This window comes from Vicugna pacos, chromosome 23 (genome assembly GCF_048564905.1).
Source record: "Vicugna pacos chromosome 23, VicPac4, whole genome shotgun sequence".
In the NCBI taxonomy this organism is placed as follows: Eukaryota; Metazoa; Chordata; class Mammalia; order Artiodactyla; family Camelidae; genus Vicugna; species Vicugna pacos.
Genome location: NC_133009.1, coordinates 11580600 through 11607390, shown reverse-complemented (window position 1 = coordinate 11607390; position 26791 = coordinate 11580600). Strand labels below are relative to the sequence as shown.

Genomic DNA, 26791 nt, shown 5'->3' with positions numbered 1-26791 from the left:
TCTGTGGATGAAACAATAGAACTACAGGCCAACCAATGTCACTTAGAAATAATCACTTTTTTTTAACATGGAAACAAGCAGTGGATTTAAAAATACCATAGTCACAGTAGGTTTGTTGTAGGAATCCACGTAAACCTTACTGGGAAAATGATAACTTTAAAAGGTATCAATATGTTGAGAAAGGAAAACCGTGTAACCATTTGAATAGGTACTTTAAAAATGGGTAAAATTCAACATGTATTTCTGATTTTAACATTTTAGGAAAAGGGAGCCAAAAGTATTCCTTTAACATGATTTTTTTTTTAAAGCAAAGCTTATTCAGCTTTTCACTAATGGCAAAAACAATTTCCATTAAAATTAGAATTAAAGTAAGGATAGCATTCTTCTCCAACTACTAGACATCCCGGCTAAGTAATAATAGATGAAGCAAAACTATTATCATTATGTGTGGATGATATTATCTAAATACAAAAAGGGAATCAGACGATAAAAGTCAATGGAACACTAGGAGAATTCAATAATTGTTGCAACATAAAATATATAAACCGAAATAAACACCTTTACTATAGACCAGAAATAATCAGCTAGAAATTATAGGAAATATACCTGGAAAGTATCCCAATTATAAAACGGAAAAAAAAAGGCTTAGAAATCATCTTAATAGGAATTTTAACAGGGCTACTATGAAGACAACCATGAACCTTTAGGAAGGGAAGTAACAGAAGCCTTGAGAAAAAAAATACCACACTCTTGGATAGAAAGATACAATGTTATAAGAGTGTTAATTATTTACAAATTAAGTTTTAGGTTTACTGTAATTTTAATTAAAACTCTAATGGAGCTTTTCAGAACTTGCCGATTTCCAACACGTATCTGGAAGAATAAAGCAGTAAGAATAGCTAAGAATAGAACAAAAATAAAGACAAGGAGTGGTAATTTACTCCACGATATTAAGACATTTAAAAAGCAAAAATAATTAAAACAGCACAGTACTGATACAGGGATTGAGAAATCAAAATCAATGAAACAGAAAAGACAGCTCCCTCAGTGTGTGGATGTGGATGTGTATGTACATAAATATTGAGGAGACGTGAGAATTTAGCATATGGTCAAGATTGCATCATAATGCAATAAGGAAAGAAAAACTTATTAAACAGTGTTTGGTTATCTATTCGGGAAAAAAAATTTAACTCTTCCCTTCATATCATATACCAAATACATAGGAGATGGACTGAAGAATGAAGGCTCAACTTCCTGAGACTACAGTACAATGTACATCCTCCAAAAGAAGTGTGACTTGGCACAGCCTTCTTGGAGCAAGGTCTGGGTATATCTATCAAGGACCTTAAAAACATTCATGTGGTTTGACTCTATAATTCCTCTTCTGGAAATTCAATCTGAGAAAAACAATCAGATACAACACGACAGTACAAATAGATTCCTCACAAAATAAATGAGCTCAGCATTCAGCTCCCAAAGTTGGAATGAGAAGGAACAGAGTAGACCGAAACAATAAGGAAGGGAATAATAAGATAAGGGCGGAAAGCCATGAATTGGAGAACAAAAAGAAACAATTGAAAAATCTAACAAAGCCAAAGCCGAAAAGATTAATTCGATCTGTAGCACAATTGATCAAAGAAAAGAATACAGGAGGAAAGGAGCAGATTAAGAGAGGAAGTGAGGGAGGGAGTGAAGGAGAGGTGCAAATAAAGTACACAATGAACAAAAAGACAACTAGAGAAACAATAACTTTTTAATGAGTATTATGAACCACAATATACTAAACAAGTTGCAAACCTCCATAAAATGCATAGAGCCCTCGAAAGCTAGAAAACGTCAAAACAGATATAAGAAGAAATAGAAAATTTGAATATAAACCAGCAGGTGGTAAACTGAAACATCAGTCTAGGACTTCCCCTTCCAGAAGCTTTTCCAGGTGACCTCCTGTCACCAGTGGTTTTCACTGATGAGAATTCAATGTCCGCATCCCCAGAATTGCATTAAGCTGATATGAACGACAAAAATACACGGCCCTCTTTCAGGCAGAAGCATTCATTCTTTCAAGGTTACTGCATGGCACGTTGTATCGTTCCTCAGGTTAAGCGCAATCAGAGACACGTGAAAGTGTCTGTACATCTTCTAAACCATAAGGCACAAACTTAATGCTGTAGATCTGGATTAGCCACAGTACTGCAGAATACCAGGGAAGGGGTCACCAAACGTAGATCACCATCACCACCACCACCCTCCCCCCAAGCATTTCTATATGACCTTGAGATGCTCCACGTAGACTCTTGGCAGAGTTGGGAAGAAGAAGGGGTGTTCTGTTCAGTTCTTGCTGTGGATTTACCACCAGATCCCATTTGACTAAGGCTGTTAAAAATCACTCTGCTGAGGGGAGGGAGAGCATAGCTCAAGTGGTAGAGCACATGCTTAGCATGCACAAGGTCCTGGGTTCAATCCCCAGAACCTCCTTCAAGAATAAATAAATAAATAAACCTAATTACCTAGCACCACCCACACACACACACATAGAAAGCAGCCATGTAAATGCCCACCGGTGGCATTTCACTTAACAAATAAGTTTTGAGCCTCTGGTATTTTAGGCCCTATATTTGCTTCAGAAACAAACACTCCAGAAAAGTTCACAGAAGAGACAGTTGTTCCCAGTAGACCTAATTCCATAATGTGGGTTTAGTAGCACTTTTTCCTGAAATAGACAGTGAGACACGGAGCCAAGGAGCCTCAACTGTGCACCATGGAACATACTTTGGCAAGGCAAGGGGGATCTGGCTTCCACCAGCTGAACAGGCAAAAGCGTTAGAGAAAGAAGACCTTTCTTGGGAGTGGCCAAACACTCTGGCACTGACGCTAAAAGGAAAAGCAGGAAGGACAGAAGTTCCAGGCTTGTGAGTAATAACCGACCAGCGTGGTCAGTAATAAGTCAAACAGGATGACAGCCTCTGGATCCACTGAGGGAGAGACAAGTTTTGTAGTCTCCACAGAAGGACCCCCTCCCACCTCTATCCAGCAGCTTTCACCACACAGAAAGGAAAAATTCTATTCCAGTGGGATAAAATTTTCAGGTTTGAAGTTTTATAGTAGATTAGATAAAAGGGCTTCCCCTTTAAACAAGCTGCTTTAGGAAACCAAATTATCAATAAATACGAGTGGCAGAATAGAACAAAAATATTGGGTCTAGAGTTGGACGAACCCACTCTATTATGTATTAGATGTGTGGCCTTGGACAAGCTATATTTTTCAACTTCAGTATCCTCATCTGGGTAGAGACGTATAACACCCATTGTTGGTAGAGACTCCGAAAATGGCCACCATCAATTCATTCTCTGCCTGTCTGTGTATGCTGTTCTAGCCATAAAAAGCCATAGTCTTTCCTTCTGTTGAATGTGGACTGGCCCTGTGACTTGTTTTGACCAATAAATGAGGCAGAAGTGACCCATACAATCTCCCAGGTTAAGCTTCAAGAGATCTGTAGTTTATGTTTTTGCACACATACAACACTCCTTCTCGAAAGCCATGTGGAGAGGCACATACAGAAAACCACGGCATCCCAGTTGACAGCCCCTAGCTGAGCTCTTGGCTGATCATCATCTGAGTGCACCATCTTGGATGTTTCAGCCCAGCGGTGCCACCAGATGACTGCAGCCCAGCTAACAACACAGAAAGCAGAACTGTCCCACTGAGCCCAATCCAGATTTGTTAAAAACAAAGTCTCACAGAACATGAAAACCAATCAGTCTAATCCAACACATCAACAGGGTAAAGAAAAATCACATGATCATATCAGTAGATACACAAAAAGCATTTGAAAAAAATCCAACACCCATTTATGACTTAAAACTCCCAGCAAACTAGAACTTCCTCAACTGGGTAAAGAACATCTACAAAAACCTGCAGCTGACATACTTGTCTTCTCGTTCTCTTGGTGAGTAACTAGAGCCTTTCCCAATTAGATCAGGAAAAAGGCAAGGATGTTCCCTCTCACTACTCCCTTTCGACACTCTACTGGAAATCCTAGCTAATATAACAAGACAAGAAAATAAAATAAAAGGTGTATAGAATGGGAAAGAAGAAATCGAACTGTCTTTGTATGCAGATAACATGAGAAACAAAACAATCAACCAAAAAGCTCCTGGAACTCATAAGCAATTACAGCAAGGTTGCAGGATACAAAGCCAATTGCTTTACTATATCTCAGCAATGAACAAGTAGAATTTGAAGTTAAAAACAATAGCACCCCCCAAAATGAAATATGTAGGTACAAATCTAATAAGATATGTATATATTAGATATATGAGGAAAGTAACAAATCTCTGAAGAAAGAAATCAAAGAAGAACTAAATAAGTGGAGATCTAGTCCATGCTCATGGGTAGGAAGACTCAATATCGTCAAGATATCAGTCCTTCCATACTTAATGTACATGTTCAGTGCAACCCAAATCAAAATCCTAGCAAGTTATTTTGTAGATTTCAACAAACTGATTGTAAAGTCTGTAGGAAGAGGCAAAAGACCCAGAATGGACAACACAAGATTGAAGGAGAAAAAGGTCAGACAACCGATTCTATCCAATCCAAGTTGAAGACTTGCTATAAACCTATGGTGTGCAAGAGAGTGTGACATTGGTAAAAGAACAAAGAGATCCACACAACAGAACAGACAGCCCAGAAATAGACCCACATAAATATACTCGACCAATCTTGAACAAACGAGCAAAGGTAATACAATGGGGTAAAGACAGTCTCTTCAACAAATGGTGCTGGAACAAATGGACATCCGCTTACAAAAAAATAAAAAAGAATCCACACCCGAACAAATGGCTCACAAATGGGTATCACAGACCTAAATGCAAAACTATAAAACTCCTAGAAGATAACACTGGAGAAAACCGAGATGACCTTGGATGTGGAAATCACTTTTTAGATACAACACTAAAGGCATAATCCATGAAAGAAAGAATTGATAAGCTGGACATATAAAATTAAAAACATCTGCTCCATGAAAAACACTGTCAACAGAATGAGAAGACAAACCAGAGCAAAAGACCTGAACTGACAGCTCACCAAAGAAGTATACAGATGGCAGATAAGCGTGTGAACATACTCTCCACAACATACGTCATCAGGGGAATGCAAATTTAAATAACGAGATACCTCTCGGAATGGCCAAAATCCAAAACACTGACAACCCTAAATGTTTACAAGAATGTGGAGCAACAGGAACCCATTGCTGGTGGGAATGCAAAACGATATAGCCACTTTGGAAGAAAATTGGCGTTTCTTACAAAAATAAACATACTTTTACCATGCAACCCAGTCACTGCTCCTTGATATTTACCCAAAGGAGCTGAGAACTTATGTCCATACGAAAACCTTCACATGGATGTTTACAGGAGTTTTATTCATAATTGCCAACCAAGACGCCTTTAAGTAAGTGAATGAATAAACTGTGGTACATTCAGACAATGGAATATTGTTTATCACGAAAAAGAAATAAACTATCAAGCCCTGAAGAGTCATGGAGGAAACTTAAATGCCTATTAAGTGAAAGAAGCCAATCTGAAGAGGCTACATACTATATGATTCCAACCACGTGACACTTTGAAAAAGGTAGAACTGTGGAGATGGTAAAAAGATGAAGTGGTTGCCAGGGATTAAAGGGGAGGGAGGGATGAACAGACAGAGCACAGAGGATCTTTAGGGCAGTGAAACTACACTTAGGATACTATCCATGTATGATGGATACACATATACATTTCTGAAAGCCCCCAGAATGAACACCACCAAGAACCAACCCTACTGCCAACTACGGACTTTGGGCGATAATGAGGTATCAATACTGGTTCCTCAGCTGTAACAAACGTACAACTCTGGTGCCGGATGCTGATACTCGGGGAGGCTGTGCTTCTGTGGGGGCACCAAGTATATGGAAGCTCTCTGTATTTCCTGCTCAGTTTTGCTGTGAACCTAAAACGGCTCTAAAAAAATAGCCTATTTAAAAGGAAAAAAACTTCACAGAACAGTGAATGATAATAAATGGTGGTGGCTGTTTTAAATCACAAAGCTTCAGGATGGCTTGTTAGGTAGCAACGGGTAACTATGGCGCCCATTTATGGAAAAGACTGCTGACTAAACTAACATCCATTCTTTCTATCTTCCTCTGTAACAGAACCCTTCAGTTTCGCTGGAAAAATGACTTCCCGACCAAAGATGACATTTACTAGCGTCCCTCATAGTTGATACGGCCACAGGACTAGGTTCTAGAGAACAGTATGTGAATGAACACGCTATAAGCAACTTTCAGGGTCATGCTCTGAAAGAGAGAGGGCCTGTCCTCCCCTCCCCGTCCATCCTTCCTGCTGGGGAAAAAGTGAGCACGGCAGCTGGAGCTGGAGGTTCCATCATGAGGTGGAACCACATGTCGAGGGTGGCAGAGGCGCATGGTAGGAGCCAGGGTTATCAGTGCTGTCTACTACCACACTGGCCCTGACCACAGCTCTTCTGGAGGCTGTGTTGCTGCAGCCAAGCCTGTCTTCTAAGTAATACACCATCTCGTGGGGCTGTTCTAAAGATACAGTGAGACAAGGTACACAAAGTACCTAACATCGTACCTGACCCAGAGCAGGTGAGCTCCTTGCCCATAGGCCCTGAGAGCTCAGAGGCTCCAGCAGGGGAATTCAGCTCCTTGGACAGCTTTGACCAGACAATCTCCATCTACTTTAGATGGTCAGGCTCTGCAGCCACGCCCACAGCGTTGAGTGGGACATAGGTAGAATGGAAGCAAAGCAATCCCAGTGACCCTTAGGGAGGCAGACACCAAACACTAAGCACTGTCAGCTGCTTCCCAAAACCTACCTACCTTTGCCGTTTTACGTGCCCACAGTGACCTTCAGCATACCCCCCTGCCTTTAAGTCCAAGCTCCTCAGTCAAAATAACACACGAATGTTGCTCACAATCTATCCGTGCTCTTTGAGCAAAGCTCGACTCTTGCCCCTCTCCCTCCCGTCACACTCTACACTCCAGTCCTACCCAGTGCTTTGGAGTTCCCAGGTCATGCCGTGTTTTCCCACACCCCAGTGGCACCGCACACACTTGTCCGTTTGCCTGCAAACTCACCTCTGCCCCCTCCCTCCACTTGGCTGACTTCTGTTCCTCCTTAAGACAAGGCTCACCATCAGCTCTAGGAAACTGTCTCTGACTATGGAACAGTCCACTCATGGACCCTCTGAAATTCTTTCTTCCATTCTTCCCCAGTAATGGGAAGTTTTATGTAGCACGTGGCCACCAAGCTAACAATATTTCCCAGCCTCCTAGCTGTGGCCATGGAACTGGGTGCTGTCCAACTGGTGTGAGCAGAAGTGACCAGGTCAATGTTCCAAGCTGCCCTTAAAGGAAAGGAGGGCTCCCACGCCATGGCTGCCTCTGGCTGCCTCTGGCTGCCTCCACATGTCTCAAGAGGAGTGAAGGCGAGAGAGAACTTTAAGAGGTTACTGCAAATTACAAATGCAAATCACTTCCATGGCCTTCAACAGCCATTGAATTAAACCCTCCTATTACAGAAGACCAGCCACAGGCTCGCCTAAAAGATCCAGAATCAGGGGGGAAGATGCCACCCACTCAGGTCATTGATTCAAACGCTCCAAAACAAGGGGGAAGTCAAGTGGGGCTCAAGTCACCCCAAGCCCATGAGGCCACCTTCCTGAATCTTCCACCTCTGAGCACTCCCTCCCTCTTTTCTTTCTTGATACAAGTTCACAGAAGTTGGGACCTTACCTCTGGAGGTTTTGTAAACTTCATAGAAAGAATAGAAGTGGAAGCCCAGGGAAGTTAGCAGGTAAAGGAACAGTTCCCACCGGGGCAGCATTGCTCCCTGTGACAAAGGGTCCCAACGCCCACGCGGAGAGTTTCTAGAAGAGAAACAGAAATAAAAACATGAAGCCATGGACATGACACTGGAGAACAGCATTTCCTCACCAGTCAGTTCACTTGCTCTCCCGGGGACCCATCACTGTTCAAGGTGATACAGACGTAAACCTCCTCCTAGTCACACCTCTTGGCCAGTGACTTCGCCCCACCTGCATTGCATCGCACCGCACACACCCTACCTGCCCAGGGCGGGCAGGTCCTTCCCTGTGAGCTCCCACAGCCCTCCCTCTGCCTCCCATCACAGGTGCACTGGACACTTCTGTCCTCATTGCCTGGCACACCTGTTTGCCCCTGTGGAGTGGACCTTCAGAGAGCAGGGACCATGATCTCTGAGTCCCCAGCACTGAGCACAGGACATGGAATGTAGCCAAGAAGGGACTACTAAGCACTCTATGAATAATAAATTATTCTTCAAAAGCCTGAATAAAAGAAAAGCATAAATCCTCTTCAAATCTCTTCTAAGCCAATAGCCTCAACATCCTTGTTCTCCCCTTCAAATGTCATCCCATAGTTGTTTATAAGAACGTATTAATAAAACCAGTCTGTCTTCCATCTTCTGGGCATTTCTTAAAGGGAGGCTAACAGCATAGCCCCAATGGCACACACTGCTGGTTGCCCCCGCAATATGCAGTCACAGCCACTGAATTTTTATCTGAACATGTGGTTGCTGCGCTCAACGCCACAGTGTCTCCAAGTGCGGGCATGTGAACAGACAGTCCTGGCTCTGAGGTTGTGGTCATCCCTTCCTGCTAGGTGGAGTTGGAACAGCCAGCTTTGGACCAAGAGGTGACAGCCACAGAGTAAAATACGACAGAGGCGCCTCAGTCCCTGACTCCATGTGCCACCCAAACCCACCCCACAAAACTGCCCTGGACCACTTATATCTGGACTATTACATGAAAGAGAAATGCATTTCCAGGTTGTTCAGGCCTCTGCCACTCTCACTGTCTCTGATATAAAAGCCATGTCTATAGTGTAAGTAACAAAGCAAATAACAGAGTTAAGTCCTGGAATTCTACAAATTAAATGATTGTTTCCCAAATAACAAAGAGTTAGCTAAACGTAAGCCCTTTCCTTGAACCTCTCAAATATGTCTCATTATGGATGTCACATCAAAATGAGAGCAAAAATTTAAGCCCCAAGCAAGCACTTCTAATGTGTGATAGAGATGCTCAAAACCAGAATTCACACACGATCTTGTTTTATTTTCACCACAGCCGGGGCAAGGAGGTGAAGCAAGGGAGGTAGGCATTTTTAGATGACGAATGTGAAGCATGGGGAGGTCAGGGCTCGCATCCAGATCGTGGGACCGCTGGGCACCCACCGCGCCCCTTGGCACAGCCAGCCCCACCAGGGCCAGTTAAGCGCTGCTTGTCCTTAGGGCCTGGCTCACATTCGGCCACACACAAACCCCTTTCTTCAGGCTACAGGGAGACAGAGCAGGAAAGGATATACAGTTTAGCTTTCATAAAATATGAGGTCAGAAATCAGAGGTCCTCCAACCAGAGTGGCTCCTGGAAGTTACCCAAAAGTTACCAAAGCTGTCTGATCTCAGTTTCTCCCACGAATCTCCTAAAAGATCCAAAAGCAGCCACTCATGCTTTCAGCCATGAGCTCTCTAAGCCCTGGTACTTCAACAACGCCTTCTCAGGTTCCCCTATTATTTTTCAGTGGTTCCATTTCTAGCTTCATACACTATTAGTCACGCTTTATTTTTAAATGCCTGGCATCTCGCAGAATATCTTAAGATTTCTTTCTGGAACTCTGTAGGAATATGGTAATCTTCCCTTTAGTGGGAAGTTTAGTCTCAACCTCTGGGTTTTATACTGTCTCTTCCTTCAAAGGATGTTGGTATTACTATATTGGATGACTTCTGCGATTAGCAAAGAGCTGAAACCCTCTTCAAACGCTACTGGAATTTGAACATAAATAATCCTGGAAATGAAATAAAAAGTTCCAGGATCCCTGTTCTTTAAAAGCGTTTCATGAATTCTTCTAGGACAATTCCCCTGCATTAGAGATTTAACTGTCAGGGAACTAGAAAACTAGAAAACTCAGTACTATTAACATTTCCCTTTCTGCTGCTGCTCTTAGCTACACTGTATGTGTTTTGCCGACGCATACACAAAGATACATAGTGAAAACCAAAGAAGCAGCAGGGCTGTGTTCTCGGATGTAAAATTTGGGGATGGGGTGAGGAATAAATTAGGAGTTTGGGATTAGATACAAATTACTACACATAAAATAGATAAACGACAAGGTCCTACAGTACAGCACAGGAAACTATATTCAATACCTTGGAATAACCTATAATGAAAAATACTATGTGTGTATATATATACACATATGACTGAATCACTATGCTGTACACCAGAAACTAACACAACATTGTAAATCAACTGTACTTCAATTTAAAAAAAATAAATAAAACCTAGGGATTGGTCCAAATAGCCTCCTGCCGACAGCACAGTGGTGAATTCTGCATCAAGCATACCTGGGGGAGACCTGGCTCTCACGCTGACTGGTTGAGGAACTTGAGTGGGTCAGAATCTCCCCACAAACATACCCTCACAGAGTTACTGAATGGATTAAATGTAAAATGTTTAACCAGGGCCTGGCATAGAGTAAGCACTCAATAAGATTAGCTAAGATCTGTCCAGGAGGACCAGTGAGTGAACTTAATTCATCAGGAGCTTACCTGGATAGAGCGCTGGTCTTCCTCCCAAACTGGTGACAGGTAACTGACCTTCTCGGGGTGGGGGTGGGGGGATCCTACCTGCTGCTAGGCCCCCATCAGCTGGTCAGCATCCCCAGGGCTCGCTCTCATGTCTCATCCTCTTCCTCTCCCCACACCCAACCCACGGCCACCCCAGACAGCAAACAGACTGTCCCTGGGGACCAGCTAAAGAGCCTTCCGCTCAGTGTCTCTCCCTTCCCACCTCTTTTCTTAGCCCCACAGGAATTACCTTCAGTACTCACTTCTCTCACCTCATTATTCACGACTCCAGGAACGCCACCTCAAAACACCACCGCCACGCAGACACCCACACATCCTCCTTCCTTCACTTCTCTTGTCAACGCTTGTCCACTTACCTCAAGAAAATTCCTCTAATGTTTTTTCCCCCTGTTCACTTCAGCTGTTCACTCAGAGAGCCAATCCAAGTAGGATATTTTGAAAGGATTTAATGACACAATGGTATCAAAGAAAGCTGTGCATTTGGGAATATGACCAGAGCTTTTTAAAAGTGCCCAAACCCATAAAGGTTCCTAAAAACTCACAGAGATTCTCGTTTCGATATCTTTTTTTTTTTTTTCATGGAAGTACTGGGGATTGAACCCAGGACCTCAGGCATGCTAAGCATGAGCTCTACCACTGAGCTATACCCCTTCCCCCTTCAATGTCTCATTTCCTAAACATGCTCATGCTCTTCCTTAAGTACAAGTTGCCATGATGAAATCAATTACTCAAATGTTTAAGTAATGCCTCTTTTCTGTTTTTCATGCATCAGTTCAGTCCTGCATCAATTCGGTCCTATCAGCTAAGTGGGCATCCATGAGACAGCCCAGACACTAAACACTATGTTTATATTATTTATAACATTATTTCTATAGGAAACAGCCAATCTACAGTAACAGCCTGTTTTTAAGTAGACGTCTACCTGATCAATCTACATAAAGGAGGTTGCACTACTGATATGTGGGCACTAAGGAGGGTTGCTGGGATGTCCGATGGTAAAAATGTGTCCGAGTACATCTCCACTTCAGTGAGAATATTGGTCAGGATCACAAGGAGGAAAATATGTGAATAATTTAGGAGCCAAGTGGCAGAGGGTCTTAAACATATATGATGACAAGTTTGGACTTGATGTCCTAAAGAAACCTCAGGATTGTGAGCCCGTACATTTTAATCCTTTTTTTTTTTTGAACTGAAGTATAGTTGATTTAAAATGTTGTGTTAGTTTCAGGTGTACAGCAAAGTGATTCAGTTATATATGTTTTTTTCAGATTCTTTTCCATTATAGGTTATTACAAGCTATCGAATATAGTTCCCTGTGCTATATAATGGCTCCTTGTTGTTTATCTGTTTTATATACAGTAGTATCTGTTAATCCCAAACTCTTCATTTACCCCTCCCCCCCTTACCCTTTGGTAACCTTAAGTTTGTTTTCTATGTCTATGAGTCTGTGTCTGTTTTGTAAATAAGTTCATTTGTACCTTTTTTTAAATTCACATATAAGTGATACCATATGATATTTGTCTTTCTCTGACATACTTCACCTAGTATGATAATCTCCTGTACATTTAATTTTTTGTGTGAAGCTTCAGGAAGAAGCCCCTTAACACGATGGTAGAGTCTAGAGGCAGGGAGGTCGGTGAGTCACACCCTCAGTGGAAAGTGGAGAGAAAGTGTTAGCATCAAGCAACAGAGATGAGGAAACATTAAGTTGTACCTGGCACCAAACTAGTCCAGGAGGTGGGGGAGCGGGGAGGAGAAAAAGAGGAAAATAAACAACATAAAATAGCAACTCTGAAGCTGTTAAGACCACAGTATCTAAAAGCTAAATATTATTGATAAATATGAGAAATTTGTGCCAAGTGAAGACAGAGAGAAAACGCATTTAAGATTAGTGGCAGAAGTTTCCCTGAGATCAAGGGAAAGAAGTCAAACTGAAGGAACAAGGTTTCTCTACTCCCATATTGGGGTATAAAAGCCCCGAGGCTGGGTGTTTCCAAAAAGTATTTATCTGGGAACCAGAGAACTCAAAAGGCCCACATAATAAAATCTTAGCTGTAAAATGGCAAGAATTCCACAGCTAAGAGGGACTTTTCCATACTGAAGCATGAGTATTCGCAGTCACGTTGTAATTTAACACCCCACCTGCTTTCAAAGATGCCATCCACTCTCATTCTCACCAGGAGGGCTAACTGTTAGCTCTTTTTTCAGCAATCTGAATTCTGTTCAGTGAAAAGAAGCGATCTGCCCAAGGACCCAGAGAAGCCAGTGATGGAGCAAAAAAAAAAAAAAAAAAAAAACAGAACACAAGTTCTCAACTCCCACTCTTTTAGGCAGCAATCCTGTTCCTTAATCTTGGCAGAAGGGTACAGCTCATTATTCCAAAGCCTGAAGTGTGCGTACACATAACTTCTGTAAGATGCTTCTTCTCAGCAATTTCCAGTATCTTTTCAAAAGTACTTTATCTTCCTCTTTGATGAGTACAACAATGAATTCCAACACTTTCCCTTTAAATTCTTTTCTGCTCCTCACTGCTGATATTTAGCACTAAATAGGCTATAAGCAAATACTCCCATGCACCAGAGGACTTTTTAACACAGCACTCTCGGCATTGAGCTAATTATCCTCCAGTACCATCACCATCATCACTCCCGCCTACTAACTAAACTGAAATTTTTCTCTACCGAGCTTCCCCAAAGTTTTGTCACAGCTGTACTATAGTAAAGCAGTAGTTACAGGTGCTGAGAAAGCACTTAACAAGTATTATATCATTTAATCTTCATAACAACTTTTTGAGGCTGGTATTTGTTATCCTCATTGAACACAAAACACAACCAAAGCTCAGAAAGATCAAGAAACCTGCCCAAAATCACACAGCTAGTAAGTGTGTGATATACAAGCTATATACACGCAAAAGAATTTTTTAGCGGGGAGGGTATAGCTCAGTGGTAGAGCGCATGCTTAGCATGCATGAGATCCTAGATTCAATCCCCAGTACCTCCATTAAATTTAATTAATTAATTAATACAAAACTAATTACCCCTCCCACAAAAAAAAGAATTTTTTAAAGTTATGTATAATGTAGATATTCCCTAAGAAGGAAATCAATTCGATGTAATTAAAGTATACATTAAACATCTAACTTGTATATTCCTTAAAAGATTTACTGAAGAAGACAAACCAAACCAGTTTACCTCGATATAAGAGGGGAAAGCCAGAAGTTATAAAGATAAGGTCTGAGTAAAATTGAAATAGTTGTAAATTTAGGAAACCCCAAAGTAATGAAAGTAAAAGGACCACGTGCCCACTGCAATGACAATGGCTTTGAAGAAAAGAAAACAAAGTAGAGCCATATTCTAGCACATTTGGAAAAAATGTTAGGAGGCTTTTGCTCTTTTCCAGGTCCAGTCTGCTGAAACAGAAACCAATTTTGCAGAAATTACAAGACTTTCACCAGGAAAACTGGGTCCAGATTCATCGTGTCCTCTCACAGTACAGTATTCTCCAAACCCTGCTTAAGAGTCTTACAGAGTCTTATTCTTCCACCCATGTGATACCAAGGAGAAACACCTTTCCAAACCCAGAAAGGCTTCCCAGTGCATTGGAATGACCAGCTAGATTGGAAAGGTCCACTGGACTGGGCAAAAGTCTAATTACAGAGTATTTTAAAATACGTATCACTATTTTTAAATATGCACCAAAATATTATGTATCAGTTATGTACCACTGTGTAATAAGCCATCCCAGCACATGGGATGACTTAAAACAACAAAGATCTACTCTTCCTCATGATTCTGTGGGATGGCAATCTGGGCAGTTCTTCTGCTGATCTCACCTGGCATCACTCATATAACTAAGTCACCGCATGGCTCATGGAAGCTGGAGGGGACGTGACCTCACTCACATGTCTGGCATTTGGTGCCAGCTATCAGCCTGGTGCCTTACTTCTCCATGTGGACTTTCGTCCCCTAGTAGGCTGGACCCTTCATAGCATGGTGGCCTCAGGATCTTAAAAGAATAGGGGCAAGAGGTACAAGGTCTCTTAAGGACGAGGTTTCAGAACTCACAGAACACTTTATTGGTCAGGGGCCCAGCCCAGATTCAAGGAGGGGAAAACAGCTTCCATCTCTTTATGGGAAGAGAAACAATGGCACCTTAAAAAGGGGCGAGGACATGACTTACCACGCCAGTATGTTAGAGTTCCTGATAAAACCTGGAAAGTTAGTGGAAAAACTACACTTCACAGTAGATGTTTATTACATAAAATGTCACTAAGGTTGAGAGAGATATATATTTTAAAGAATTAGATTCCCAAGTCAAAATTTCAAAATCAGTATTGTCATCTGGTCTAATCTCCAACCAGTTTGGGAACTCCTTTTACAATAACCTACCTGGCCATTTCCAATGGTACTGCAAGGCAAGGAAACTGTTTCTAAGAAGCTCTGATTGTTATCTTTTTTTAAGTCAAAATCTGTCCTTCTATTTCTTAAAAAAAAAAAAAACTCTGCTGTTAGTCCTACTGCACTTGCTGGAACCAAAAGCACAGAGGCAGGATAGTATGATAGTTTAGAGGATGGCTCTGGAGTCAGAATGCCAAAGTTTGAATCCCAGCTTTGCTACATTCTAGCTGTGTGGTCTAGGACAAGGTGCATAACCTCTCTGTGCCTCAATCACTTTATCTATAAAATAGGGATCATGACAACCCTCAGGGAGTTGCTGTGAGGATTAAATGAGTTTACAAAGAGATAAAAGAGTATCGTGGCATAGTAAACTCTAAAATGCTTGCTTTTTCTTGTTGTGTCTGATATTACTGCTATTATCATTAAGTATACTGAAAGGCTTCATTATTCCTGCCAGTCATACTCTTTCAAATATTTAAACACAATTAACCCCACTTGCTCCATCCCAAGCCCTCTTCCAGGACAAACCCCCAAGATTACCTCAATCACTTCTTCAATGGCTTGGTTCCCAAACCCTTTACCATTCTGCCAGCTGTCTCTTTACAGTATAGGTACCTAGAGCTGAACCCAGAATTCCAGATGTGGCAGAGGAGGAGGAGGGCAAGACCATCATTTCTCTTCTTCCAAAACTATATTTCAAATAATGAAATCTTACTCATTCCTTTATTCAACAAAAATCAATGAGCTTCTCCTGAGAATCAGGAACTGTGCTATTTGGGAATACAAAATACAAAGACTCCATCTGTTGGGGGAGGCTATGGCTCAGTGGTAGAGTGCCTGCTTAGCATGTACAAGGTCTTAGGTTCAATCCCCAGTACCTCCATCAAAAAAAATAAATAAAAATAAATAAACTTAATTACCTCCCCCATAAAATAACAAAAAAAATTTTTTCGAAGATTCCATCTGTAGGATTCCCCCAAAGATGGCTCCCCCAAAAAACGTCCACGGCCTAATCCTTGAACATGTAAATAAGTCACCTTATATGACACAGGAACTTTGCAGAGGTGATTGAGTTAAAGATCTTTGAGATGGGGACATTATCCCTGATTATCCATGCAGACCTGATGTCATCACAAGGGTCTTTCTAAGAGAGAAGAAGGAAGGTCAGAGACAGAGAGGAGGTATGATGATGGAAGCAGAGGTCAGAGTGATATGCTTTGAAGACGGAGGAAGGGGCCAAGAACAAAGGAGTGCAGGAGGCAGAGAACAGCAACAACAAAAAAAGAGCCCCTGCCCCCGCCACTCCAAGCCTCCAGACGGAATGCAGCCCTGCCGGTCCCTTTCAGATATCTGACCTCCAGAACTGTAAGATAATAAATTTGTGCCATTTAAGCCACTAAGTTTGCAGTAATTTTTTTCAGAAGCAATGGGAAACTAATATGCCACTCCTGCCCTCAGTTAGCTCATGGCCTAGTGGGAGGCAAGTACCTAACTAAATGGATTTATATAAAACCTCAGAATATTTCAATCTAATTAAAGTTTAAAGACTTAAACGGCAAGAAAATTAAATCTGAAAACAAAATTTTGTATTTGGTTCTCGACTGAGCATTTTTTGGCTTCCAACTCACACTTGATATCAATCTTAATATCAAACGTAACTCCAAGTCTTTTCAAATGAACTGCCCTTAAGCCACATCTCTGCTGTTGAAGACTGGCCAAAAAAAGAAGTCAGATCTACAAGCCCCTAATTCAAAACAGCTACTGACGTGATAGTGTATTCCTCCCTCTGAAAATTCTCAACCTATTTTAAGCCTTTTTTCAATCACCAAGAATCATGGCCACATCGCACACTCCTCAGATCAGGGACATCTGAATGCATCCATTTTTTAAATAATATTTTAAGTAAACTGCGTATTAAAGTATGCTTCAATGAAGAAAAAAAAATTGAGGTTTTCCAAAAGCAGACTCACCCCAGAATTACTACTCGGATGAAAAATGAATGCCCCTTCTGTCCTTCCCTTATAACTCCACTAAAGGTGACCACTAACCTAATTTCTAGCACCCCAGTTTAGTTTTGCCCATTTTTGAACTTAAAAAAAAAAAAAGAGTCACATAGCACTTACTCCGCTGTGTCGACCTTCTTTTTGCTCAGCTTTGTGTGTGTGAGGCTCACCCCTGTTGCGTGAGAAGCATCATTGATTGATTCCCATTACTGTGGAGTATTGCATTCCACTGTGTAAACAATTTATTTGTGCCTCTGTCCATTTTACTACTGATGAACACGAAGGCTGTTTCCCACTTGGAGTTATTAGGAATAACACTGCATATTCTTTTATATGTCTTTTGGTACAAACATATACACACCTTACTGTTTAGTGTTTATGAATGGAGTAGCTGGATCATAGGGGATGTGTGTGTCTAGCTTTTGTAAATGAGACTGCAAAACAATTTCCAGAACAGTTATACTAATTTTCACACCTGTAAGCAATTTATGAGAGTTCCCAGTTTGTCCATACCCTAACCAGTACTTAGTAATAACAGTTTTTGTTTTGGTCTAGTTTTTTTAGGCGCACTGGTGAGTACAGAGCGATAGCCCATTGTAGTTATAATTTGCATTTCCCTAATTATTAATGAGGTTGACTACTTTTTCATACATTTATTGGGAACTGGGAACACTCTTTTGTGAAGTGACCTGCCCATTTTTCTACTGGCTGTCTATCGTTCTCTTAATGATTTGTAAAAGCTGTTTCTACATTCTGAGTATGAGTCCTTTACTGGATATAAGTAGTACAAATACCTTCGCCCAATCTGTAGCGCGCCTTTTCACTCTTTATGGAATCTTTAGATGAAGAGAAGTTCGTAACAATATTCTCCTTTATAATTAGTGCTTTTTGTGTCCTATTCAATAAACCTTTGACTGCACTTAGGTCGTAAAGGTGTTTTACTTTGCTTTCTTCCAGAAGCTTTCTTGTTTCAGATTTTACATTTAGACGTATGATGTATCTTGATTAATTTTTGCATAAGAAGTAAGGTGGATGATCAAACTTCATTTTGTTCATATGGATATCCAATTGGCCCAGCGTCATTTACTGAAAAAGCTCTCCTTTCTCCAGAGCACAGAGGTGTCATTTCTGTCATAAATCAAGAGACCACAGAGGTGTGAGTCTGTTTATGGATTCTCTACTCAGTTCCATCCTCCACTGTTGCCAATCTCACGCTGACATACTACACACTGATCTAGTATCTTAAGTCGTCCAATTTTACTCTTAGATTGTCTAGAATTTTCAAATAATTTTTTATTGAACTACTGTTACTGTTAATTTACAATGTTGTGTTACTTTCTGGTATTCAGCATAGTGATTCAGTTGTACATTTATAATACTCTTTCATATTATTTTTCATTATAGGTTATTACAAGATATTGAATATAGTTCCCTGTGCTATACAGTAGGACCTTGTTGTTTATCTATCTTATATACAATAGTTTGTATCTACAAACCCCAAATTCCTAATTTATCCCTTCCTCTTTCCCCTCAAATAAATTTTAAAATTGGCTTATCAACTTTTTTTTTTTTAAAAAGTCTGCTGGGATTTTTATTGCAATTATACTGAATCTACAGATTTATCTGTGGAGCAATGGCTCACCCTCCATTACTTAAAATCTTTAAATTCCTTCAATAATATTTTGGCTTGCAAAGCATTTTTATCATGAATGGGTGTTGAATTTTATCAAATAATTTTTCTCCTTTATTCTCTGTATGTGGTTAAATTACATTTATTGATTTTCTAACATTAGACAGTTTTTATTCCTGAAATAAATTCAACTTGGTCATGGTTTAGTATCCCATAATATAGATATAGTTAATTTACCAATACATCATTTTAAGACTTTTGCAGCTTTCTGTGAGAGTTTACCCTGTATTTTCTTGTGATGTCCTTATCATAATCTTATAGTTACAAGGTTGTGAGGGCCTCATAAAAGTAGCCATGGAGTGTTCCTCCTTTTCATTTTTTTAAATGTTTGTAATATTGCACTAGTGAAGCCATCTGGCCTGGAAATTTTGCTACAGAAAGGTTTTTAACTACAAATTTAATTTCTTTCACAGTCATGGAATTATTCAGATTTTCTAGTTCTTTTGTTTTATGAGGAATTTTATTCAAAAAACTTGTCCATTTCATCTGAATTTTTTAGTGTATTATCATAAAATTGCCAATAATTACATCTTAAGATTTTCAAAATGTCTGTAGGATATGTACTGATAGCTTCTTTTTCTTCCCTGACACTGGTAATACTATATACCATTATGTTCATTTCCACTTTAAAAAAAGGGGGGGATGGAAGGGAAGAAGCTTATGCACTATATGACCCAAACCCACTATCATAGGAATATTCTCCAGCAGAATCACCCACAGGAGCAGCCCAAGTAGAGTACAGTATGGAAGCAATCCAGCAACTCTCTCCCAACGGCTTTTACCACCAGAAACAACTGTAAACCTGAGGAAAGGTAGACACTAACCAAAGAAAGAAACAGGTACTAGTGATGCTGAAGAATGGCCAGCAAGAACTTGGAAGGAAAAAACCACCAGTAAGCAGCATTTGTAACCTAGAAAACCGCGCCCTTCACCCACAAGGTAGAATTCAGAGGCCATGAACTTAACTTTTTCCTCATACATCTTTATTTTCATGAAACTCTAAATGAAATTAGGGATTTCATTTAATTATAAATGTGGACAACAAACCATACTGGTTAGAGCATTTCTGGTGACTCTGTCACCAACCAGAGTCACAGATTCTCTCATAACACAGTGCAGCTGTTGTCAATACTGCAAAATAGCATTTACATGGGCATCACTACTTTGAAATTTGAGACTTATTTGATACAGCACTGAATTTTGTAATTTAATGCATTAATAAAGAAACATAAAGTACTATTACAAATTTGTAGGGGGTGCACTATTTTGATACCTTTATTTCAATATAATTTGTAACCCTGTGCATTTTTAAGTACCTTTTAAAAATTGGCTTCCCCAGACTCCAAAGAAGTCCGTGGCACAAAAAAAAAAAAGGGCAAAGAACCCTTACAAGGAATCAGGGATCTTACTCAAGCCAGGGAACTCCATGCAACAATTAAGAAGCATGTCCCTTGGTCAGGCCCTGCACTGGAAGCAGGAGCCACACAGATGAGTAAGGCCCACCCTGATTAGCTCCAATCTTACCTACAGAATTCCCACCAACATTTAGCCACGCATGAAAATGCCTGCTGTCTCTACAGACTTGGCCTTCACCCTAAGTTAATCTATATAACCTACTTCCCAAAGAGGGAGCAAAGTAAACAGCAGAAAAAGCATTAGCTTTGATTCAACCCCAACATTTACTCCTTTGTGGCTCTGGCATCTCCTTAAGCCTTTCTTTCCTCAGCTGTGAAAAGGGCTTCCACTACCTGTCCTTCCCTGTTACTGTAAGGTTCAGAAATAGTGGATTTAAAACACCTGACAAGCACATCCTCCTCATTACTATGAGGTGCATCTTCCAGGTCAGAACTGACTGTTCTTACCCAATGCTTAATCACAGTCAGGTGCCGCCACTAAGGGGGGGAGAAAAATTACAGGAAAGATGGAACATGAAGAATGGAAGGGGAAAAAAATCATATTTATTCTGCAAATACCAGTATAAAACCCACCTACCTCCTCCTCAGGAAAGCCTGCCCTCGCCTCTCCGTGCGTTCCCAGAGAACTTACCACTTGGTAAACGCCTAGCTTTGCAAATGAGTGAATGAGAAATGTAAGTCAGAAAGGGTCAGAAACAATGAGCCTCATCCCCATACAATGCAAAGCACCGAGGATGCCAACTCGCTAGCCTGGCTGCCCTGATCCAAGAGCCACAAAACCATACAGCAGCACATTTCTTAACACCAGTGCCACCCTGATACCTCTCCCGCCCACTCTGGCAGGGATTGCGGGGAGGAGGGCCCATCCATAGAAAGATGCCGCCAAAAGGCTAGATGTAGAAGAAAAAAAAAAAGGAAACTGAGTCTGGAGAGTAGAAAGCAATATAAGTCTCTGACGGCGGGGGTCACTGGAGCCCCAACAGTCAGGCACGCGCACTTCTAAGACTGCCAAGGCGACCAGCGTCCTCAATTCCCCGCAACAGGGCCAGAAACTGGGGACGAAGCCGGGGAGAGGGGACGCGGACGGAGGGGGCGTGGACTCGGCCGGCCGGCGGGAGCCCAGCCTTGGCCCAGGACCCGGGGCGCGGGCGCTGGGCCCCGCCGCCTCTATCTCCACCGCGGGGCCGGGCGCTTCCTCGCTCCGCCCTGGGGCGCGCACGCAGGCAACTGGGATGGGAAACAGGAAGACTCTTTTGCGTTTCTTTTTTTTCCACCGAGTAAACGGAAGCAAAAAGTCAACACCTAACTTCCCGAGGACCCGCGACGGTCACCAAGCTACCAACCTCTGGGCTGTCCCGGGTGGCAGCGGCGGCGGCGGCGATGTTCACGCACGCCCCGAGTTCCCAACAACCCTCTCCGCACCTCCGAGTCCCGGCGGCGGCGGCAGCAGCGGAGGCGCCGGGTTCCCCGGGAAGCCGCCCTCCTTCCCCTGGAGCAGCGGTTGGAGGACCAGCCCGGCGGGGTCTTCAGAGCACGCCCCCGCCGCCGTGCCCGCGCGCGCGCCGCTCCAGGCCGCCGGGCTCGCGGACAGGCGGCGCCCCGGGAGTGGAGGCGAGCAGGCCGCGCGGCTGGAGGGGGCCGGCGGGAGGGCCGCCCGCCTCTCCGCACCCGGAGTGCCCGGCGCCGGCCCGCGGGGCCCCAGCCCCCGCTCACCCGTGGGCTCCGGTGCCTGCGCCCAACAGCGCGGGGACAACACCCGTTTGTGAATTGCAGGCCTCGGGCTGCCGGCCGGTTTGGGAGCGGAAGTCACCTGAAATCCAACCTCAGTGGTCCCCACGTACGTTTTGTAGGCGAAAGAAGGTAGCTTGGGGGGCGGGGGAAGGGCGGGCTTTGCCGCTCGGGCGGCTTCAGGAGCTGGCGGTGTGAACTTAGCCCCGGGAGCCTCCCTATCCCCTTTGTAAAGCGGAAATAAACTTCCCTGCTTTCCTGGAGAATTAAAGTGAAGACCAAAGGGGTCGAAGTTTATGAACTGGAAAGCAACTTACAAAGATGATCGATGCTTTTGAACGGGTTGTCAAAGAGTGGAAGATCTGAAGCTGCTTCAACGGATGTAACTTGGTCAGTGACTTAATGCCAAGTGTTACACAGAGGCCTCCAACGCCAAGCCTGCCAGAATTCCACGGGCTCATTTGAGCTGGAGAATCACCTGGGCTCTTGTTAAAACCACTTGCATCTGGATCCGTCTTCAAACCAAAAGAATCAGACTCTCGCAGGGGCAAGGTGTCTCCGGTGGTTCTATGACCAAATAAATGTGGATAACTGCGTTAGGCTGCAGGAAAACACACAGGCTGTGCCCTAAGTTTATCCTAGCAGTCATTAAAATAGTCCAGGAGATTATTTTTTTCTGATTGCAAAGTTCTCTGGGAAACCATAGTACAAACTCTCTGAAAACAGAAATTATCTAATCTTTCAGCTCCCACTATCCCTAACCACCCCCACCCCGCATAGTTCAGGATGGTGTTAAGTAAACAGGTGTTGATAAACTAGCCCAAATAGGAGTACCAGGTGTAGCAAATAAAAATATAGGCTGCCCAATTAAAACTGAATTTCAGGTGAACAAGTCATTTTTATTAGTATCAGTATGGCCCATGCAGTATCTGGGAATTTTTTTAAAAAGTATTTGTTGTTTATTTGAAATTCAAATTTAATTGGTCATGCATCCTGTATTTGATCTGGCACCCCTCACCCAAAGGTTTTGGCAGAGGGACTGACAGAATAAGGACTCAACTCAGGTAGTGTCAGCCTCAGGGACGCGAATGGGATAACAGCTCCTATGTTATTTCTAAATGACACTATTGGACAATAATGTGGGTTCACTGTCATTTACATTTAATCCCTTTCTACACACACAACATCTTCACTGGAAAACACAAATGAAAAAAGGGCAGATTTCGTCGTAGGTAAAGTAGAAACATCAATTAAAACGGTCAAAATTTAAAAGTAAGCGAGCCTGGGAACTAGGATACAAAGAGTTATTTCTTATACATAGATTAAATACAATTAATAAGAAAACATTAGAAGCCAATTGTAGATGAGCAAAACACATAAATAAACAACCCACTTAAAAAAAGAGCTGGGACATACAATTAGGAAACAAATACACTGCAAAAAGCTCAAAGAAGTGTAAAGTAAAATAACTTCACATATAAAGTGGGCAAAAATGAATAAATGGCATTAAAGGCTGGCAAGGGTGCTGTGTGATGGCACTCACACTTTTTAGGTAGGTAAGCAATTTGGCAGTACCAAACCCCCACAATTATGAGAACCCTTAATGCTTAAACCTTTTGAATTTGAATTTTGGTTATGAGAATAAGTCTGAAAGAAATCATCTATAATGTAGAAAATGCTCCTTATAAAGATTTCAATTTTAATTTATACCATATTAAGGAAAATATACCATAATGTACCAAAATCCACCATAACTGGGAAGGGTAGGAATATCCTGGAAATTCCCTAATTTTCCAAAAATAAAGAAGTGGAAATTAAACTAAAATTTATACACTCTGTGTTCTATTATATATTACAACTTTTTAAAATAATGTTTAGATTTCAAATGTAATATGATCAGAACTAAATTTTTTTTAAAACCTATCCATGGAAAAATAACTGGAAAGGAAATACGGTTAAATTTGGTAGTGGAACTTTATTCTTAATTTTTCTACATTTTTATTAAGCATAAATTAATTTTTAATAGTAAAATCTTAATGTGATACCCCTAAAAAACAAACAGAAGAATTTTTTTTATAATGTCAGATTTACAAACTCTAGAATCTCATTTTGCACAGTCATTTACTGAATGCTGAAACTATCTAAATAGTAAAAGCTCCTTAAAACATTTTCCCTAAATATAAACACCTTAACCATCTCTGCATGTTATCTGTTAACCTAGCATCTATCTTAGCAAATTGTTCTACGTTGAATTTATCAGTTTAGTCATTCACATAACTATATACTAAGTAAAGTAACTTGAATAGTTTTTAAATTAAGCAAATTATACAAAGCCTTAGGTTTTTCTCGCTTCAGATTGCATTCTAAAAGGGGACATAGAAGTTTCTTCTGTATAGCACAGGGAACTATGTTCAATATCTTATAATACTCTTTAATGAAAAAATATGAGAACGAATATATGTATGTATATGCATGACTTGTTCTGTACACCAGAAATTGACACATTATAATTGACTGTACTTCAATAAAAAAAATTTTTTTAAGAGGACAAGATTAATAGTATAGACTTTTTTAAAATTTTTTAGTAGAATAGCACATACCATAACATTTACCATCAAAACCATTGTTAGGTGTACAGTTCAGTAATGTTTAAGTATATTCTCATCATTGTGCAGTTCCAGACTCTTTCCATCTTGCAACACTGAAACTATGCATTAAACAATAACTCCCCACTACCCTAGTCCCTGGCAACCAGCATTCTATTTTCTGTTTCTATGAATTTGATTGCCCTAGGTGACTCATGTAAGTAGAATCATTCTTTGGTGAGTGGCTTATTTAACTTAGCATAATGCCCTTAAGGCTTAGCCTTGTAGCATGTGTCAGAATTTCCTTCCTTTTAAGGCTGAGTAATATTCCATTGTATGTAAATACAATTTTTATCCATTCACCCATCATTGGACACTTGGGCTGCTTCTACCTTTCGGCTGTTGTAAGTAATGCTGCTATTAACATGGGTACACAAATACCTCTTCCAGACTCTGCTTCCAGTTCTTCTGGGTATATACCCAGAAATGGGATTGCTGGATCATATAGTAATTCTATTTTTAAATTTTTTGAGGAAACACCATATTGTTTTCCATAGCCGCTGTACCATTTTACATTCCCAGCAACATGCACAAGGATTCCAGTTTCTCCACATCCTCACCAATACTGTTATTTAGGGCTTTGTTTTTGTTGTTGTTTTTGATAGCAGCCATCCTAATAGCTATTAGGTGATAAATCATGTGATTTTTATTTGTATTTCCCTAATTAGTGATGCTGACCATTTTTCACGTGCTTGTTTGACCATTTACAAGTATCTTCCTTGGAGAAATATCTAGTTGAGTTATTTGCCCATTTTTTAATCAGGTTGTGTTTTTGTTGTAGGAGTTATGACATATTCTGGATACGAACCCCTTATCAGATACATGATTTGCAAGTATTTTCGCCCCTTCTGTGGGTAGTGCTTTCATTCTGTTGGTTGTGTTCTTTGATGCACAGAAATTTTTAATTTTGATGTAGTGCAATTTATCTATTTTTTTCCTTTGTTGCCAGCACCTTTGGTGTCACATCCAGGAAATCACTGCCAAATCCAACGTTATGAAGCTTTCCCCTTAATGTTACCCTGTTTTCTTCTAATAGTTCTGTACTTTCAGTCCTTTAGAGTAGGTGTTTCATCCATTTTGAGTTAATTTTTGTATATGGTATAAGGGTCCAAATTCATTCTTTTGCACATGGATATCTAGTTTTCCCAACATCATTTGTTGAAAAGCATAGATGTCTTTCAAAGGCCAGGTTTTAGAGTGGAAGGTAATAGATGATTGAAGATTAGGTTCCTTCTAGAAATAAGAGGTAAGATAATTGGAGTAAATGTCGGCATCTGAACAGCAGGAGAAACGCTGAGTTTTGGGGGACAGGAGAGAGGAGAGGGTTTCTGTCCTCTCTTCAGTGCTTTACACATAGGCAGAAGTATCTAGCCTTCGAAGGTCTGTGCCTGCCTTAGAGCATAAGTGTCAGGGTTCTGGAACTCCCTAATTTGGAGCTGAAGCGGCCAGTCCAGGGCCCAGACATTGCCACAGCTGCCTTGACTTGGAGGCTTCTGTTCTGACCATTCAAATAAAGCCAGAGAGAATCATCCCTCAAGTTGAGAAGCAACTGAGGCTTGAGTAAATGGACCAAAATTAATGCTACTTGAGATTTAAAAGAGGAAACTAATTTGTGCCTTAGTACTATGTTTCTTTAAAAGCAAAAATATCAAAATTAGCATGTAAATGTGGGTAATTAATGGTCAGTCACTCTTTACACCATTATTTTAATCCTAAAGTCATTAATCAGGCACCTTCACTGGGCCCCACTAACTGAGAGGTTTTCTTTCCGGCCCTCCCAATTAGTGGGGCCTTAGTAGTCTGGCGGGGCCTCCTGTCCAGACAGGCAGCCCTGAGAACCTGGGAGCCACTCTTCAGACTGTAGGACTGGTGCTTAGGAGGGATTAACCAAGCCAACTCTTCTTTATAAATTCAGCTATGACTCATAGAAATTACACAGATTCAACAGAAACACAAATGGTTGTTAAGACTTAATTGATAAAGGCTTAAAGATAAAGGAGTGAATTTCTAATTATGAAATTTCAGGCACAGGCAATAATGAGGAGCTATTTGGAAGAATTCAAGGGCCTTCCCAGCCCTTACCACCTGGCACAGGCTCTCATCTGCCCCATCTTCGAGCATGTTGGCCCTGCTTTGTGATGATTCGCAAGCATCACCGTTGACAGAGCATTTGTCCCGCATCTACTTTACACACAGCACAAATTGAATGCTGGGGAAGATTTCTTTTTTAA

General features: G+C 41.3%; 1 protein-coding gene across 4 annotated transcripts in view; it reads right to left on the bottom strand.

Annotated features, from left to right (window-relative positions):
* HHAT (hedgehog acyltransferase) overlaps positions 1-22574 on the bottom strand; it is a 278182-nt gene extending 255608 nt beyond the window's left edge. For 2 of the 4 annotated variants that reach the window (XM_072948490.1, XM_072948489.1), the window contains exons 1-2: positions 21531-22574; positions 7793-7926 (exon numbers count right to left, since the gene is read on the bottom strand). In XM_072948490.1, coding sequence (XP_072804591.1) covers positions 7793-7883 — 91 coding nt within the window. In that variant the 5' untranslated portion in view covers positions 7884-7926; positions 21531-22574. The remainder of the gene's footprint in view (positions 1-7792; positions 7927-21530) is intronic. The other 2 variants (XM_072948488.1, XM_006198736.4) reach the window with 2 other exon arrangements.
* Positions 22575-26791: the final 4217 nt, after the last annotated feature.